The sequence below is a fragment of the Eriocheir sinensis genome, chromosome 16 (assembly GCF_024679095.1).
Source record: "Eriocheir sinensis breed Jianghai 21 chromosome 16, ASM2467909v1, whole genome shotgun sequence".
Lineage (NCBI taxonomy): Eukaryota > Metazoa > Arthropoda > Malacostraca > Decapoda > Varunidae > Eriocheir > Eriocheir sinensis.
The window spans coordinates 6,515,883-6,534,704 of NC_066524.1; the positions used below are offsets into that span (position 1 = coordinate 6,515,883).

Sequence of the window (18,822 nt, forward strand, 5' to 3'; positions counted from 1 at the left end):
GGTCGCCAGCACCTTCCACCTCACGCCCCACAAGCACTGTTGCCAAGACCTACAGACCCGTGACGGACTCAGCAATGTTTGGTCAGTGGATCACACGGTACCCCTGGACTGAGGTGCTTACTGTTGAGGATGTTCAAGACAAGTGGAGTAACTACAGGTAACTCTCGATTTACGCGAGTGTTGCGTTCTTGAAGAGGTCGCGTAATTCAAAAACAATGTAAATCAAACAAGAGGTAGGTTTCTGTTGAAAAATAAATACCGTAGTTTTCGGCGTATAGCGCGCATTTTTTCACATAAAAAATGCCTGAAAGTTTAGCTCTGCGCGTTATACGCTGAATGTACAAATTTTTAATGATTTTTTTCTTCTTTGGGATGTTTTTAAGGGTCTGTTTTTCGTCTTATCCAGTAACAACGGCAAACTTACCTTTATTATTGTTTATAATCCTTCATAGTCCGTAGCTGTCCTATAATATGTTACCATAGAATACAGGGCGATCTAATAACTACTATATAAAGACTAAATCGATGGAAGATAGTCCATGCCTTGCTGTTATCCCGTTTTTCCGTCGGGCGCCATTAGTATGATCTTGATCTTGATGTCACAGGTGGCTTAAGATTGTATGACTAAGGAGCAGTACAAGCTACATAAAAAATCATATTGGAAAAAAATGTCCATGTGTTCATTATTATTTATTAATATTAGTGAGAATAATGGAGTGAATATGATATCAGAAACTGTACATCATGAGTCTTGTACGAGGAGTTATTTCACGCAATCCCAGCCCGGCCGCCATTTGCATTGTTTACAAACCACACAACCACACCCACACATCAAACAGCTGCATGCCGCGTGTCACCAGAACCGAGATATCCACTCGGGCACTCATTCTCAGCCTCTCTCGTGTGAGGAAGAAATGAGGGACACCATGAGGGGCTGGCTAGTATTGGTACCGGTACCGAGCAGTATGGTACCGGTACCGAGCAGTCTGGTACCAGTACTGTACCGTATTGCTGGTACCGTTAGTACCGGTACTGGTACCGGTACCTGCCCACCCCTATTGCTGAGTAGCATGGCAGCGTAGGTACTGTATTGTTGCTCAAGTGGCGCGCGGGAAGAACTGAGCTCAGCTGTGTGGCCGTGTGAGTCCAGTTGCGTGAGACATCTGGTGGCCACTCCATAAAATATCGCGTATAAGTGAAAAAAAAACGCCTAAATTAAACATTTATTTGGATTTTGGACCCCGCATTATTTCAAAAACGCGTAAACCAAACTCGCATAAATCGAGAGTTACCTGTACCAGCACACCATCACTTCTTCCCAGAAAAATCTCTGCGAATCCACCCATCAGATGCCCCTTGGATCACGCCCAGGATTAAGCGACTCATGCAGCAACACAACTCGGCATTCTTCACCAACCCCTCCCTCTTCAAGCATCTCCGGAACAAAGTAATACGGGAAATCAAGGCAGCAAAATTAACATACTACCCTAACAAGATACACAAGCTCAAGCAGGAAAACATCAGCAGGTGGTACTCCAAGATCCAAGACCTGTGTGGATTAAACAAGACCACTGCCCCCATCCTGGGTGTGACTCACCTGCCCGCCCCGGAAGCAGCTGAGGTCATTAACACCCACTTCGCCGACATCTGCCAGTCCCTGCCCAGCCTAGACCTCACCTCACTCCCCACCTACCTACCCACACCTGCACCACTCCCTTTAGTTCTCGAGCACGAGGTTGCCACCGCACTACTCAAGCTCAAATCGAGACGCTCCACTACTCCAGCTGACCTCCCTATCAAGCTTTACCAAGAATTCTCCACAGAATTAGCCACCCCTCTGTGCTCCATCATCAACGCCTCCCTCCATCAAAGTCAGTGTCCCGCAGCCTGGAAGACAGCCTACGTCACCCCCGTCCCGAAAACAAGCTCACCTCAGTCCCTTAGTGACTACAGGCCCATCGCCATCACCCCGATCCCCAGCCTGCTCTGTGAAGGCTTCATCTTCAGATGGGCCTATACTCACCTTGCCCCCCTCATGGACCAACAGCAATTCGGGAACATCAAGTCCTCCTCCACCACTCACTGCCTCGTTGACCTTCTCGATTATATCTACCGAAACCTCGAAAAACGCAAAACATCAGTAGCCCTCACCTTCGTAGACTTCCGGAAAGCCTTCGACCTCATTCACCACACCACCGTCATCACCAAGGCCATCAACCTCCAGCTTCACCCCAGCCTGGTGTCCTGGCTCTCTAACTTCCTCTTCCACAGGAGTCAGGTCGTAAGGCATCAGGGAGCGACCTCCCCCCCTCAGCACCTCACCTGTGGGGTCCCCCAGGGTACCAGGATGTGTCCATTATGCTTCCTGATGCTTGTAAATGACGCCATGATGGACGCCAGTGCTCAGTGGAAATATGTGTACGACACCACCCTCGCCACCACCATCAACAACGACAACCCGGATTACAGCCACCTCCAGCTCCTCCTTGACCGCCTCCACACTTGGACCACCGACAACAAAGTCACCCTCAACACCAACAAGACTACAATAATGCACATCCACACCTCCTCAGACACCCTCCCCCTTCCCTGTGTTTCCATCGACGGGCGTCCCCTCCAGATGGTTCATTCTGCCAAGCTTCTCGGCCTCACCATTGATGACAAACTGACGTGGGGCCAACACATCAGCTCCCTCATAAAGTCAGCCACATACCAGCTATACCTCCTCCGAAGACTGAAGAAGCTGGGGACACCCGCGCGTGAGCTGGCGAGTGTGTACTCCACCTTCATACTCCCTCGGCTCACATACGCATCCCCTGCTTGGTCATCTTCCCTCAACGCCATCAACTCGAGCGGGTGCAGAAAAGGGTGGTGCGGCTGATCCTGGGGACCGGCTACACCCCCTAATGGGAGGCCCTCTCCGCCCTGCACCTCACCACCCTTCAGGCCCGTCACCAACACCTCCTCTAGCAGTTTGCCACCAAACTCCTTCACCACCCATGACATAGGAACCTGCTCCCCCCGGTAGCTCCCCCTCCCCGCCACAATGTTCAACACCACGACAAGCTGCGCGTACTGACAGGTATAAGAACAGTGCAATACCCACAATAGTGAAATTCCTGAACACATAGACTTTACTCCTAAGTTACTTTTAAGTTTGTAGTTTTAATGATTTCCCTATATATGTATATTTTCAGCTCTCGAGCTGCTTCTCCCTAAATAAACCGTATATTATTATTATTATTATTATTATTATTATAACACGCACCCCAAACTTTAAGACAACAATTTTGGAAGAAAAAAATAGTTCTTAACCTTCTCATGCACTGTAAGTTTACAATAAGTTTCTGTTCCACTCATCATACATTTCGCAGGCCCGACCGGCGATACTCTACATTCCCGGACGTATTTTACCCTCACAGATATATCGTACCACAATAAATTTGGTATCAATGGCTTCATAAAAACTTGTACTAGAACAGGTGCAAATAAAAATAAAGGAATATATATATATATATATATATATATATATATATATATATATATATATATATATATATATATATATATATATATATATATATATATATATATATATATATATATATATATATATATATATATATATATATATATATATATATATATATACAATACAAACTTGTTTCAAGTCTCCGTATAGAATATTGTACACAATAAATCCTAAGTACCAACTCTTCCCCACTCGCTAGCTCGAAATTTTGTGAGCCAACTTTTTTTAGCCGAATATATGTTTCAAAGCAGAATTTAGTGAGGATTCTAATGGTATCCTCAAAATCCTCATATGCCTCTTAGTTCCCGAGTTACACCGAGAAAACTATTTTTTTCCTCTCCCGTCAGAGTAGGCTAACAAACAAAAATCGCTCAAAGCTCCTCATCTATGCTCCTTAGAAAGGTTGCCATATGTTACCATTAAGAACCTTATCCCAACAAATGACGCTCCCAAATTTGACGCACTTTCACCGAAAACTTAATTTTTAATCAATTTTTTTAAATTTTATGATGCGTTTCGCATCATCGTGCACCAGGATCTTTTACCCTTTGATGACGCGGAACGCATAAGAAATATCTACGGGTTAAAGAACATTAACGATGTACAGTTTTCCAAACTTTATATATTTTTGGTGTAACCTGTACAGCTTGAATTGACAAGTGTCTCTGAGTAAAGCAATGAAAATGGTGGCCGGGCTGGTGTTGTGAGAAATACATCCCCGTACATACTGATGATGCACAGCTTCTGAGATCATAATAAGCATATTATTCTCACCATCACTCATAGGTTATGACAGACAACTAGACAAGACACAATTCACGCGGTTCTGGTGACACGCGGCATGCAGCTGTTTGTTGTGTGGGTGTGGTTGTGTGGTTTTCAAACAATGCAAATGGCGGCCAGGGTGGTGTTCTGTGAAATAACTCCTCGTACAAGACTCATGATGTACAGTTTCTGATATCATATTTACCCCATTATTCTCACTAATATTAATAATTAATAATGAACACATGGATATTTTTTTTCCAATATGATTTTTTATGTAGCTTGTACTGCTCGAATTGGCAACAGTGCTCCTTACTAGAGTCCTTAGTCATTCAAAACAATGCAAATGGCTGCCGGGTCATGTCGGCGCCCGGGCCCCGACGGAAAAAAGGGATAACAACAAGGCATGGGAGATCCTCCACCGATTTAATTTTTGTATAGTAGTTATTTGATCACCCTGTAAAGTCGTCCCTCAAATAGTACGGAATCCGGGTCCTGCCGGGCTCAGCTGTTACCCACAGGCCCAAGTTGCCAGTAATGCATTTTCTGCTGCAGTCACAGTGCAGTGTTACCACGCTGGGGGGGGTCGAGGGGGGCGAAGCCCCCTGTTAGAGGTCAGGTTATTTAAAGTTCGGTTGGAGTAGTTTAAATATGCGTCCCTTAACTATATAATATGGAGGCGTAATGTCGTATTTTGGAGGCGCGGAGTCAATCTCCACAAAAAACGTTTTGCATCTTATTTAATGTATGATTTAGAGAGCAATAATAGAAATTGTGGTTGAGAGTAGGAGACAGTGTGAGTGTATGACATGGCTCGCTCACTTACAATGTGGAAGGCAGCGCTGCCAGGATGGCTCACTTGTCCAGCTTGGTAACACTACAGCAGAAAATGCATAACTGGCAACTTTGGCCGGCGAGTAGAAACTGAGTCAGGCGGGAAACCCGGATTCCATAGGAGTGCCCACTCCTGCCTACCAATTTCTTGTTTAAGGTAAGAAAATGCCCATTTATGTGTTTATAATAGGTTAATTTATGAACAAACAGAAAAGGACGGGCTTTATCTCCACTCTTGCAGCACTCTTGGAGCACTCGCAGTTACTGCGGCAAGAATTTATTTTACACTATGACAGATACAGCGAACACTGCTCTCATTCACGTGGTATGCTCTCCCTACCACAATGTAACTCATCCCGAAATGAAACTTCTCCTAAATCTGAATTCTTCTGCAAGGTGCACACTTTCTCGAACGCTTTGGGGTGTTTTCAGCAGGTGTTTTGGTAGAAAAGTGTTACCACTCACACTATGGCTACTTGGTGCAACGAGCAGGAAATTTTAAAATCATAAAAAAATTCATCCATGACAATCCGTATAAAACTGAAACCAAATTATTGGACACCGAACTATTTGAGGGACGACTGTATTCTATGATAACATATTATAAGATACCTATGGACTACGAAGGAACATAAACAATAATAAAGGTAAGTTTGCAGTTGTTATCGGACAACATGAAAAAAAAAAAAAGACCCATAAAACACCCCAAAGAAGAAAAAAATCAATAAAAATTAGTACTTTCGGCGTATAGTGCGCAAGGATAAACTTTCAGGCATTTTTTATGTGAAAAGGGTGTGCGTTATACGCCGCGAAATATGGTACTTCTATTCAATACTTTCACCATTTTAAGGTATTCTTATCCACTAATTTTCATATGAGATAACTGATCTTTTGAGATAACTTGTTGTTGGCAACTTTACATTCCCCACTACCTATGGTGGCTGGAACCCCAGCTAGGCTGAAAACTCGTCACTTAGTAGGAGAGAATTAAGTCAAACGCCTCATTTCTTTATAAGTATGGGCCCAGGGATGGTTGCTTTACAATACACAAAAATTTAAAAACAACAGTAACACAGTCCAATACATAGGATTAGACAGCAGTGTTTTACACAACAACACTTACTAAAGGTTATATGACATGCAGCCACACAACAATAAAGGGACGTCAACACAACAAAAACACACAAAAGAACACAGCTCTCGAGCAGAAAAAGACGAATTAGATGGGTGGGCAACCAGGTGCTGACCATGGATGGCTGGAATGACTGTAGACACAGCTGTTCACAAGTAAAGTGGACTTGTGTGTGTGTGTGTGAGAGAGAGAGAGAGAGAGAGAGAGAGAGAGAAAAAAAAACAACACATTATACAATATCGTCAACCATACTGAAAGCAGCAGCCTCACCTTATTATCCTTTAAGGCCATTTCCAGTACTTTGTCACTTTTTTTGTTAATGTTCCACAGACCGCTGCACAGCACCTTGTCTGAGATGCGTCCCCCAAGTTCCAGCACACGCAAGTTCCTGTAAAATTTTATATTTTACTAAATATGTCACTGTCTAAGAAGCAGCATAGTCTCCTTTAAATATAAATGCATAATATCATGGCCATAATTATGCCAAATCCATATGGAATAATATAAATATATATATATATATATATATATATATATATATATATATATATATATATATATATACAGTCATCCCATCGTTGGGTATTTAATTCGACTTGGCGCGATCTTGAAACCGCGAACGGCGGGACTATCACCCGATGGGAAAATATGCATTAGGGGACGTCACCTCCCACACGTCATATAAAACATGTTTTTTTCGTTCTTTTAATGACTGAAATGAGACAAGACCTTGTTAGACAACAACACAGAAGACCCAAAAGTAGCCCAATTTGCGATAAGTAGCCCAATCTGGCAACACTGCAGTGTGGCGGCGCGTGAATTTTTTTTTTTTAGGATAATGTTGCTATGAGAAAATCTCGACCAATAGCAGTCGTCCCTGAGTGAGCTGCTGGCCAATAGGAAAGCATGACGTCACAGTCTAACCGTGACGCCACTCAGGAGCAACCTAACGCCCATTGCCCCGCCTCCTCTCTCTCCTCCCCCTCCTCTCTGCCTCCCTCCCCTCTCTCTGCCTTCCTCCTCCTCTCCTCCTTCCCTCCTCTCTGCCTCCCTCCTCTCTGCCTTCCTAATGCATCCAGACCGCTGAAACTGGGCCAGCGATAAGCGGGGGTCACATTAGTTGACCATGAATGAACGCGATGGGTGAGACCCGCGAATGAGGGTGACTATATATATATATATATATATATATATATATATATATATATATATATATATATATATATATATATATATATATATATATATATATATATTATCGGATCCAGAAACAGCAGCCACACATACCACATGGATGGCGAACCACTACATGTTGTGCAAGAGGAAAGAGACCTCGGGGTCACCATCAGCAGTGACTTGAAACAAATAAAACACTGCAAATCCGCCTGTAAGAAAGCCAATACAATGCTTGGGTTCATAGCGAGGAACTTCGAATACAAGACGCCGGGAGTTATGTTATCCTTGTACAATTTGCTGGTAAGGCCCCACCTGGAATACGCCGTGCAATTCTGGTCTCCTAATTACAGGAAAGACATTGAATTACTTGAGAGAGTACAGCGCCGCGCCACGAAGATGATACCATCACTGAGGAAGAAGCCCTATGAAGAGCGACTCGAGTGACTCAACCTCTTCACGTTGGAAAAGAGACGCCTGCGGGGAGACATGATACAAGTCTTTAAGTACCTGAACAAGCTCAGCAACGTTGATCACTCCAAACTCTTCACGCTACAAACCAACCTGAGAACAAGGAACAATGGAAAAACAATTCAAGCAAACCGATGCAATACCGACATCGGCAGGAGTTATTTCTCGAATAGAGTTGTTCGCCACTGGAACAGCCTTCCTGCAGAAGTGGTTAGCGCAGAGACCATCAACTCCTTCAAGAAACGCATTGATCGCCACTTTGCTGCATCGGGAGTGAACTGAACGTTCCCAAGAGTAGATACACAAGTGCTTTAATCCTTCCCTGCAAGCCACTCCTATGGCAAACGGATTGATTGAATCACTGAACGCAGGCAGCCTAGTAATGAGCCAACAGGCTTTCTGCTGCCTGCTAGTCCATGTTTTCCATGTTTCCATGTTTTTCTCTCCCCCTCTTTCCTCACCTTTACCTGACCCTCCCTACCTCTCTCTTTTAATCTCTTTTCCTCCCACTCACACCCTTTCTCTCCCCCTCTTTCCTCACCTTTACCTGACCCTCCCTACCTCTCTTCTTTTCCCGTCCATTTCCTCCACTCATTTCCCTTGTGGGAAAGGTCAATAGGAGTGTGGGAAAGGTTTGTAAGAGGTGGGGAGGGTTTATAAAGCCTTAAAATATATATAAATAACAAAAAAAAATATAAGGTCGCTACTTCGCGGATTTTCGCCTATCGTGGGGGGTTCTGGAACCTAACCCCCGCGACAGACGAGGGATTACTGTGTGTGTGTGTATATAATTTATATATATATATATATATATATATATATATATATATATATATATATATATATATATATATATATATATATATATATATATATATATATATACAGTTGTCCCTCAAATAGTACGGTTTCCAATAGTACGGTTTCGGTTTTATACGGATTGTTACAGAAGATTTTTTTAGGATTTTTCTAAATTTCTCTCTCGTCGCACCAAGTGCCATGGTGTGAGTGGCAAGACTGTTCTACCCATGGAGGTAGAATTGGTGGAGTCGACATCAGCCCAGTTCAGTGAATCCACCGAACTGTCATTTTTAGGGCCGCAAGGTTGTGGAAACCTGCCAGGTGTCAGGTGTCGTCAGGTCAGGCCAGGCTGCTCTCACCCGTGTATCCCGTATCTTCCGGTGTTGTGCGAAATAACTTGACCGACAAATAATTAGTAACAACGGTATCCGTCTACGTGCGAAATACTCATGAGTTCTAGCCGCGCATGTGCAGATACCAATGTTACTAATTATTTGTCAGTCGACTTATTTCGCACAACACCGGAAAGGCTGCTGCACTCACCTCACTTCCCAAGTCTGGGAGGCCTCGTAAGACGACCTTGAGGACCCGTGCACTTATTTCCTGGCAAGTTTTAAAGGATCCACGGCTGACAGCACGGGAAATAAGGGCAAAAAACCCACAATTACTGGGAGATGTGTCTCTGAGGAGTGTGCAGCAGCTGCTTCATGATGACCTGGGATACAAGAGTTACCGTGCCCACAAAAACACGATGTTAAATGCAGTACAGAAGGATAAAAGAATCAAGTTTTGCAAGAAATACTTAGCATGGAATGAGGAGCAGTGGAAAACTGTGCTATGAAGTGATGAGGCAACTTTTACTGTCACTGGAACCCCTTCATCACGTGTGTACCGCAGGCCAGGCAGCGACCCACTGGATCCTAAGCTCACCTCTAAGTTTGACAAGCACCCAGCATCACTTATGGTTTTGGGCAGCTTTACCTATCATGGAGTTGGTGAATTGGTGATTCTTCATGCTAATGAAAAGGTGAACCAAAACAATTATTTAGAGCTTCTGAGTGATGTGTTGTGTGATTCTTTTGGAAAAACAAAGGCAAAAGTATTCATGCAGGATTCGGCTCCTGCACATGTTGCAAAGTCTGTTACACAGTGGTTAACAGGTTGTGAGGTTCCCTTTTTTTCCTGATTGGCCTGGAAACAGCCCAAATATCAATAAATCCAATTGAAAATTTATGGTCGCACATGCAGAAACAGCTGTGTGACATGGACACGTCATGTGCCTAAACTTAAGGATGCGTCAAGCAGCTGTGGGACAGCTTTTCAACATCTGGAGTAGCTGGAGTAGGTAGGAAGACACCTACCGAACAGGCGCAAGCCACTCCCGGTGAGGTATATATGGGAGGTGAGAAGGGAGCTGAAGCCCTCCAAAGACCCTTCCCATGTCCTCACTAACCGTTTCCCTATTGTCTCACCAACACCGGAGAGTAGTTCAGCATGCTCTCTAAAGACAGATCCTCTCTTTATCCACACCACACTACATTCACACAACATATACACCTTTTCCCAAAATTAAAATTTCAAAATGGCGCACCTACATCAAGCCCCGGAGTCCCCGCCTGGGGGACCACATTCCCAGGGAGGACTCCCCTTCTGGCTGCCGACCCGAGAGGTGTCTTGATAACTCCTCGAACCTCTTTCTTCTCAATTTCTGCAACATTCACGGTCTTCGCTCTAATTTTCATTCTGTGGAACATCATCTCTCCTCCTCTAAACCTCATCTTCTCTTCCTTACCGAAACACAGGTTTCTGAGGCTACTGACAGCAATCTCTACTCTGTTCCCTCCTACTATCTCTATCCTAAATTTCAATCCAAAGCTGGATGTTGCGCCTACGTGCACAACGACATCACTTGCTCTCGTGCCCACAACCTGGACTCTTCTGAATTTTCTACCATCTGGCTAAGACTTCATTGTCATTCTATTACTAAATACATCTGTGCTGTTTATCTCTCACCTAACTCTACCAACTATGTAAAATTCTTTGACTATTTGAATTCTAAAGTGGAGCACATCTTGACCCACTCTCCCTTCGCTGAAATCTCCATCCTAGGAGATTTCAATGTTCACCACCAGCTTTGGCTTTCATCCTCTCTCACTGACCATCCTGGTGAACAAGCCTACAACTCTGCTATCCTCAACGACCTAGAGCAGTTGGTCCAGCAACCTACACGTATTCCCGACCGTCTTGGAGACAGGCCCAACATTCTAGACCTTTTCCTTACCTCAAACCCTTCTGCTTATTCCGTCAAACTGTTCTCTCCGTTGGGCTCCTCCGATCACAATCTTATTTCTGCATCCTGTCCTATCGCTCCTGTACACCCTCTGGACCCACCGAAGAGGCGATGCTTCTGGCATTTTGCTTCAGCTCGGTGGGACGACCTGAGGATGTACTTTTCCGATTTCCCGTGGATTGATTATTGCTTCCAGGATAGAGACCCCTCAGTGCGTGCTCAGCGCATCACAGAGGTGATTGTCTCTGGAATGGAGGCATACATTCCTCGTTCTTTCTCTACTCCTCACGCTAAAAAGCCTTGGTTTAATCACGCTTGTTCTCGTGCTGTCAATGATAGAGAGGCAGCTCAAAAAGGTACCAGAGCCTTCAAACTAATGCTAATTAAGAACTTTACATTTCTGCCCGAAATCGTGCCAAATCTATTCTCCGACTAACCAAAAATTCTTTCATTAATAGAAAATGCCAAAACCTTGCTTTCTCTAACTCTTCCTGTGATTTCTGGCATCTAGCCAAAAACATTTCTTCCAACTTCACTTCATCTTTCCCTCCACTCCTCAGTCCTGACGGCAACACTGCCGTCTCTTCTATCTCTAAGGCAGAACTCTTCTCTCAAACTTTTTCTAAAAACTCCACTCTGGACGATTCTGGGCATATTCCTCCTACTCATCCCCCCTCTGACTCCTTTATGCCTGTTATAAAGATTCTTCAAAATGATGTTTTCTATGCCCTCTCTGGCCTCAATCCTCAGAAGGCTTATGGACCTGATGGAATGCCTCCTATTGTCCTTAAAAACTGTGCCTCCGTGCTGTCACCCTGCCTGGTCAAACTCTTTCGCCTCTGCCTGTCAACATCTACCTTTCCTTCTTGCTGGAAGTATGCCTTCATACAGCCTGTGCCTAAGAAGGGTGACCGTTCCAGTCCCTCAAACTACCGTCCTATAGCTTTACTTTCTTGTCTATCTAAAGCTTTTGAATCAATCCTTAACCGGAAGATTCTAAAGCACCTTTCCACTTCTGACCTTCTATCTGATCGCCAGTATGGGTTCCGCAAGGGGTGTTCTACTGGTGATCTCCTAGCCTTCTTAACTGACTCTTGGTCATCCTCTCTTAGCCGTTTTGGTGAAACCTTTGCTATTGCGCTGGACATATCAAAAGCTTTTGATAGGGTCTGGCACAAATCTTTGCTTTCCAAACTACCCTCCTACAGTTTCTATCCTTCTCTCTGTACCTTTATCTCCAGTTTCCTTTCTGACCGTTCTATTTCTGCTGTGGTAGACGGTCACTGTTCTTCCCCTAAACCTATTAACAGTGGTGTCCCACAGGGTTCTGTCCTATCTCCCACTTTTTTTCTGTTGTTCATTGATGATCTTTCCAAAACGAACTGTCCTATCCATTCCTACGCCGATGATTCCACTCTGCATTACTCAACTTCTTTTAATAGAAGACCCACCCTACAGGAACTTAACGACTCAAGGCTGGAGGCTGCAGAACGCTTAGCCTCAGACCTTACTATTATTTCCGATTGGGGCAAGAGGAACCTGGTGTCCTTCAATGCCTCAAAAACACAGTTTCTCCACCTATCCACTCGACACAATCTTCCAAACAACTATCCCCTATTCTTTGACAACACCCAGCTATCACCTTCCTCAACACTAAACATCCTCGGTCTATCCTTAACTCAAAATCTCAACTGGAAACTTCATATCTCATCTCTTACTAAATCAGCTTCCTCGAGGCTGGGCGTTCTGTACCGTCTCCGCCAGTTCTTCTCCCCTGCACAGCTGCTGTCCATATACAGGGGCCTTATCCGCCCTCGTATGGAGTATGCATCTCATGTGTGGGGGGGCTCCACTCACACAGCTCTTCTGGACAGAGTGGAGGCTAAGGCTCTTCGTCTCATCAGCTCTCCTCCTCATACTGATAGTCTTCTACCTCTTAAATTCCGTCGCAATGTTGCCTCTCTTTCTATCTTCTATCGATATTTCCACGCTGACTGCTCTTCTGAACTTGCTAACTGCATGCCTCCCCCCCTCCTGCGGCCCCGCTGCACTAGACTTTCTACTCATGCTCATCCCTATACTGTCCAAACCCCTTATGCAAGAGTTAACCAGCATCTTCACTCTTTCATCCCTCACGCTGGTAAACTCTGGAACAATCTTCCTTCATCTGTATTTCCTCCTGCCTATGACTTGAACTCTTTCAAGAGGAGGGTATCAGGACATCTCTCCTCCCGTATTTGATCTTGCTTTCGGCCACCTCTTTTGTTTCTTTTTTAGGAGCAGCGAGTAGTGGGCTTTTTTTTTATTATTGTTTTCTTTTTTGTGTGTGCCCTTGAGCTGCCTCCTTTGTTGTAAAAAAAAATAAAAAAATAAAAAAATAAATAAATAAATAAAAAAATCTTACCTGCAAAACCTTGCATCGCCTTAATGAGATTGTAAAGAGAAAGGGGAATGCCAGTAAATATTGATAAGTTCAATATTGCATGTGTGTTTACAACCTTTCCCCCTACTAACAATAAACAATGTTTTTTTTCATGCAGCGACAAAACTTTTCGCGCATACTGTAACTTTCTAATGGGATCTTGGAGATCCACTATAGTCCCTTGGCATTGTTAATCTAGTCTGTAATGTACTAGGACTGAAATGCCAGAATTTTCTCTTAACTCCACTCCCACACGACCACTGCGTGTAACAAAACACACGAGGAATTAATCCAGACAAGGAAAGGTTTGCCGGCGCCAGGAATCGAACCCGCAACCAGCGTAACGGGAGAGCCACTCCTTTACCAGTCGGCTAAAGAGGTACCCCCTTGGAAAAGTGGGTTATGGGAGGCTCGCCCATCAGGCAAGTCGTGTCACTACAGGACAATTACTGGAATAAGTTTGTTTGGTGAAATTATTTTGATTTCAGAGGAAAGTATATATTTTTTTTATAATTCAAGCTATGATTTTGTGTATGTATTTCTTCCTTTATGAGGAAAAGCAATACCTAGTTTTGTTTCCTAACGACTCATGTTTTGGGATCTGGCGATTTGGTAGAAAAAAATTGAGTGGATTTTATAATTTTGATGTCAGTTTTACACTTCATTGTCCTAGCATGCTCTAGGATAGGAGTATGTAAGTGTTTAATCTCAGTAAATTTATTTTCTATACCAAAAGTGTATAATTTGCTTCCTAATGTATCAAAGATTAAATTTGAAGATTATATATGTTGTAATGTTACCTGCCTGTTATGGTGCAGGCAAGTGTTTATACTGGTGCCATCTTCCTTGGCTCATGCTGCCCCACGGAGCTCATATTTGATTCTCTTTTAGAGAGAATCTAGAGTCCAGGTTGACAGGTGGCCCTCAGGACAGCATGTGGGTAGTCTTAGGCCACTTGGGGATGACTGAAAAATTGCCAGCTTCTTTGTGGCAGTGGGCAGGATGACAGTCTTTAGCATGAATATTGCCACGACCTTCCTGCTATATACCATTCTCAACAATGGTTCTTCCAACAGCTCCTTCCAGTACCTGTAACCTGTGTGCCATAACTCTTATTTTCCTTTACTGCTCCAGTCACATAATCATATTCTTTACCTCTTTTTTTATGCATATAATCAACAGCGAAAATCAATGGTACTTGCAGATTAGCTGAGCCTTGAAATCTAAGTTGGTCTTAACCAGCAAATGAGCAAAGATAGCCCAAGATGTGGTGAACTGATATTTTATTCATCCTATTTTCCTTTCCCTTTAGAAAATCAATATATACATTTACAATATAACACTTACTTAGATTATGTCAGAGTGCTAATTATTGACAAGGTTGATTTTTTTTCAGAGAGCAGCTAGAATAACATAGTTCACTAGTTAAGGCACTTATTCTGTCCATTCATTAAGAAAATTATTTTGATGAAAGTAGAATCCCTATTTGATACCTGAAGCTTAGTGATTAGAAAAAAAAAATGTAGGTAAAATTGCAGTTTGAATTGTTTACTTCATCAAAATAACTTTTAATGTGTGGACAGAACAGTTAAGTGCCTTAATTAGTGAACTGCGGTATTCTGTCTGTTCTCTGCAAAGAAAAAAAATCCACCTTGTTAATAATTAGCACTCTGACATGAGCTAGGTGTTATATTGTATTTGCATATACTGATTTTCAGAAGAGAAAGGAGAAAAGCATGAATAAAATATTAGTTCACCACATCTTGTTCCATCTCTGGTCATTTGCTGGTTAAGACCAACTTGGATTTTAAGGCTCAGCTAATCTGCAAGTGAACTACCATTGATTTTCACTGTTGATTATATGCATCAAAAAAGGGGTAAAGAATATGGTTATGTGACTGAAGCAGTAAAGGAAAATAAGAGTTATGACACACAAGTTACAGGTACTGGAAGGAGCTGTTGCAAGAACTGTTGTAGAAAGCTAAAGGTACGTAGCAGGAAGGTCATGGCAATATGCACGCTAAAGGTAGCAATAACGTAGCAAAAACATAATTGGTACGTAGTAAATGGGTTGTTAAAAGGTGATGGGGACGTGGTAAAAAGGTAGCAGTTACGTAATGAAATACGTTACAAGGACGTACCTGGGAGTCCACACATTTTCGTAATAACTACGTATCTTCGCTACGTAAAAGTTACAAAACCGCTACCGTTATACAACGTAATATATATGTAATTGTGTTTGCTGGGTATCCCCTATTCTTCAACAACACTCAGCTGTCACCTTCTTCAACACTAAATATCCTCGGTCCATCCTTAGCTCAAAATATCAACTGGAAACTTCACATCTCCTCTCTTACTAAATCAGCTTTCTCGAGGTTGGGCGTTCTGTATCATCTCTGCCAGTTCTTCTCCCCCACACAGATGGTTTCCATTTATAGGGGCCTTGTTGGCCCTCACATGGAGTATGCATCTCACGTGTGGGGGGGGCTCCACTCACACACCTCTCCTGGACAGAGTGGAGTCTAAGGCTCTTCATCTCATTAGCTCTCCTCCTCTTACTGATAGTCTTATACCTACAGTAAACCCTCAGTTCTCCGGGTGCACCGTATCCGACCTTGCCTGTATCCAGGAGTTTTCAAAAATGTGATTTTTTCCAAAATATTCCAAAAAATTGTTGCATGCCACAAAAAGTCATTCAAATTGCCCATGCGATGCCTCTAAGCTCTGCCCAGGCAGCGTACCACACCACCAAGGTAAAGAGACTCTCTTTACCTTGCGCACCACAACACAACAAGCGCCCTGCACGCCATTGTTTACGTTCATCATGGCCCAGTTAATTGCTTTTGCGTGTGTGCCCTACCTTCTCCAGGCATTGTTTGCCTGTGTGTGGTGTTTGGGGCGCTTGCCATGGTGCCGATGTAAAAATATGTATATAGGTCAGCAGGGTGTACAAGCGTTAATTACTCCGTTAGGAGCGAATCTTAACAGAACACCCGCGTTTTTGGGGCCATGGTGGGTGCTGACGAGCCCCGCAACTCCCCAACAATTTTTCTTAGGTTAAGTCACTAATTATCGTTTGCAAGAGATGCCACAACGCCCATGCATTCACTGTGGATGGGGAAAGGCTTGCCTACACTAGCATTAGAGTAGATAATGTAATATTGCAGAAAACAAGGTAAAACATTCTCGGGGCGGTGGGGCAAGGTGGGCAGTTTGACGTAACCCATAGCATTTTTTAATTTTTACGGCTATAATACATCCTTCCTGCACTCGTTTCATATACCCACGTGTGCACAGGCGTAAAGGGCTCACATGGGCGTACGGACGTGAGCTTAAGTAGCTCCGTTTGTGAGATAATAAGGATATATGTTCTCAGGGCGAGCGGGGAGGGGTGGCGGCGCCGCAGCTGAAATGTAGCCTAACCCGTAACATAATTTTCTTTTTTACGGTTATAACATATTGTTCCTGCACTCGTTTCATATATATACGTATGCGCTGGCTTGGGCTTACGGGCGTGATCTTAAGTAGCTTCATTTGTGCCGATGATATATTAAATGCGGTATATGAAAGTTGGGTTTTCAGGTCTGTAGACTTAACCAACACCATATCTGGGTTTTTTCCATATCCGGGTGCACCCATGGCTCTATTAACCCGGATACCAGAGGGTTTACTGTATTAAATTCTGCCGCCATGTTGCATCTCTTTCTATCTTCTATCAATATTTTCATGCTGACTGCTCTTCTGAACTTGCAAACTGCATGCCGCCCCCCCCCCTCCCACGGCCCCGCTGCACACGACTTTCTACTCATGCTCATCCCTGAACTGTCCAAGCCCCTTATGCAAGAGTTAACCAGCCTCTCCATTTTTTCATCCCCTTCACTGGTAAACTCTGGAACAGCCTTCCTTCATCTATTTCCTCCTGCCTATGACTTGACCTCTTTCAAGAAGAGTGTATCCCGACACCTCTCCACCCGAAATTGACCTCTCTTTTGACTACTCTTTACTATTATCTATTATGGGAGCGGCGAGTAGCAGGCTTTTTTTCTTTTTACTCTTTTTGTTGCCCTTGAGCCGTGTCCTTTAATGTAAAAAAAAAAAAGGTATATTTGTCTATCCATCTATCTATACCTTACGGGGTTGAACGAAATGTAGCTACCTGGTGTCTGTCCCAGTTGTCAGTTGCCAGTTCTCGCCAGCCGACTGAACTGTTCTGAAATCTGTGTCATCACTTCTGTCCGTGACTGTGCCATCTACAGTACAGGGTAAAGGATTTCATCTGTGAATTTCACCTCCACAGTCCAAGTCAGCACAACACAACTCTGCTGGTACAGAGGCCAAGAGTACAACCAACTTGAGATACTTAAAGGAACTCACTTGAACTTCATGCAATCTTGAAAAGCTGCAACATCACTCCAGTACATGTTGATTTCTTCAAGGTCAGGTGAGTGACTGGATAAGAAGTCAAACAAAGTATTACTTCTGTTTAGTTGTTTGATGGCCAATGTAATCTTCTTTGGATGTAAAAGAGTAGTCAGCTCCATTACCATGTCGTTGAAGACTGGGGTGTTGCCGTCATTCACCCAAAGCTTTTCCAGCCCTATTTTGAGGGCGACTGCCAGCAGAAGTGTGTTGTAGGCTATCTTCCCAAAGTCTGGACCATCTGTGTTGCCCATTTTCCACTAGAAAGGGAAAACAAAGTGGTAATAATAATACATGAAGACTCCTAAAATATATTGAAACTGAAATAAATATGATTGCTATATACAGGTAATGTTGGGAGCATACACTATTAGCTGTGCAGGGCTGTGGTGCTCATCTCTTTACCATTGGCCCTTGAGCCTGTGGTGGGTGATAACCTGGGCATGTAGTATGGTATGGTTCAGTACAACATTATGGTACGGTATGGGTATTTTAGGGCAAAAAGTACGGTTCGACATATTTCTTCATGTATGGTACAGCACGGTACGAAAGTACGATTATTCTTTTTGTACTTATTTCGTACCATTTCTGTACCCAGTCAAGTTGCTAGATGGAAAAAGAGGACGAGGTCGTCACCTCACCTCAGTTTAGGGGAAGGTCAATGAGTCAAAATTCTGACCATATTAAGGCTGGGTGTGACTTCATTAGTTGGGTGAGGTTCTCAACCCAGATGCATGGGTGTGGATCTGGGCCTAGAATTATCCCCTCAGGTCAATGGGCTGAGTGAAGTGGCACGGGCACTGTCCACTGTCCACAACACATCAGAATGGGGTATATTCAGAGTTGCCAGCCAGTGAGTGTCACCATTGACTACATCATTGTGCCCACAAAGTTTGAACTAGTGTTTAAATTATCGTAAATTACCTACGTTTCTCTTGTAACAAGTACACTTCAATACAATAAGTGATACTACAGTCGTCCCT

General features: G+C 43.5%; 1 protein-coding gene across 5 annotated transcripts in view; it reads right to left on the reverse strand.

Annotated features, from left to right (window-relative positions):
- LOC126999218 (uncharacterized) overlaps nt 1-18,822 on the reverse strand; it is a 152,070-nt gene that overhangs the window by 89,870 nt on the left and 43,378 nt on the right. For all 5 annotated transcript variants that reach the window (XM_050861549.1, XM_050861548.1, XM_050861547.1 and 2 more), the window contains 2 exons: nt 17,795-18,099; nt 6,534-6,651 (listed from right to left, as the gene is read on the reverse strand). In XM_050861549.1, the coding sequence (XP_050717506.1) occupies nt 6,534-6,651; nt 17,795-18,099 (423 nt within the window). The remainder of the gene's footprint in view (nt 1-6,533; nt 6,652-17,794; nt 18,100-18,822) is intronic.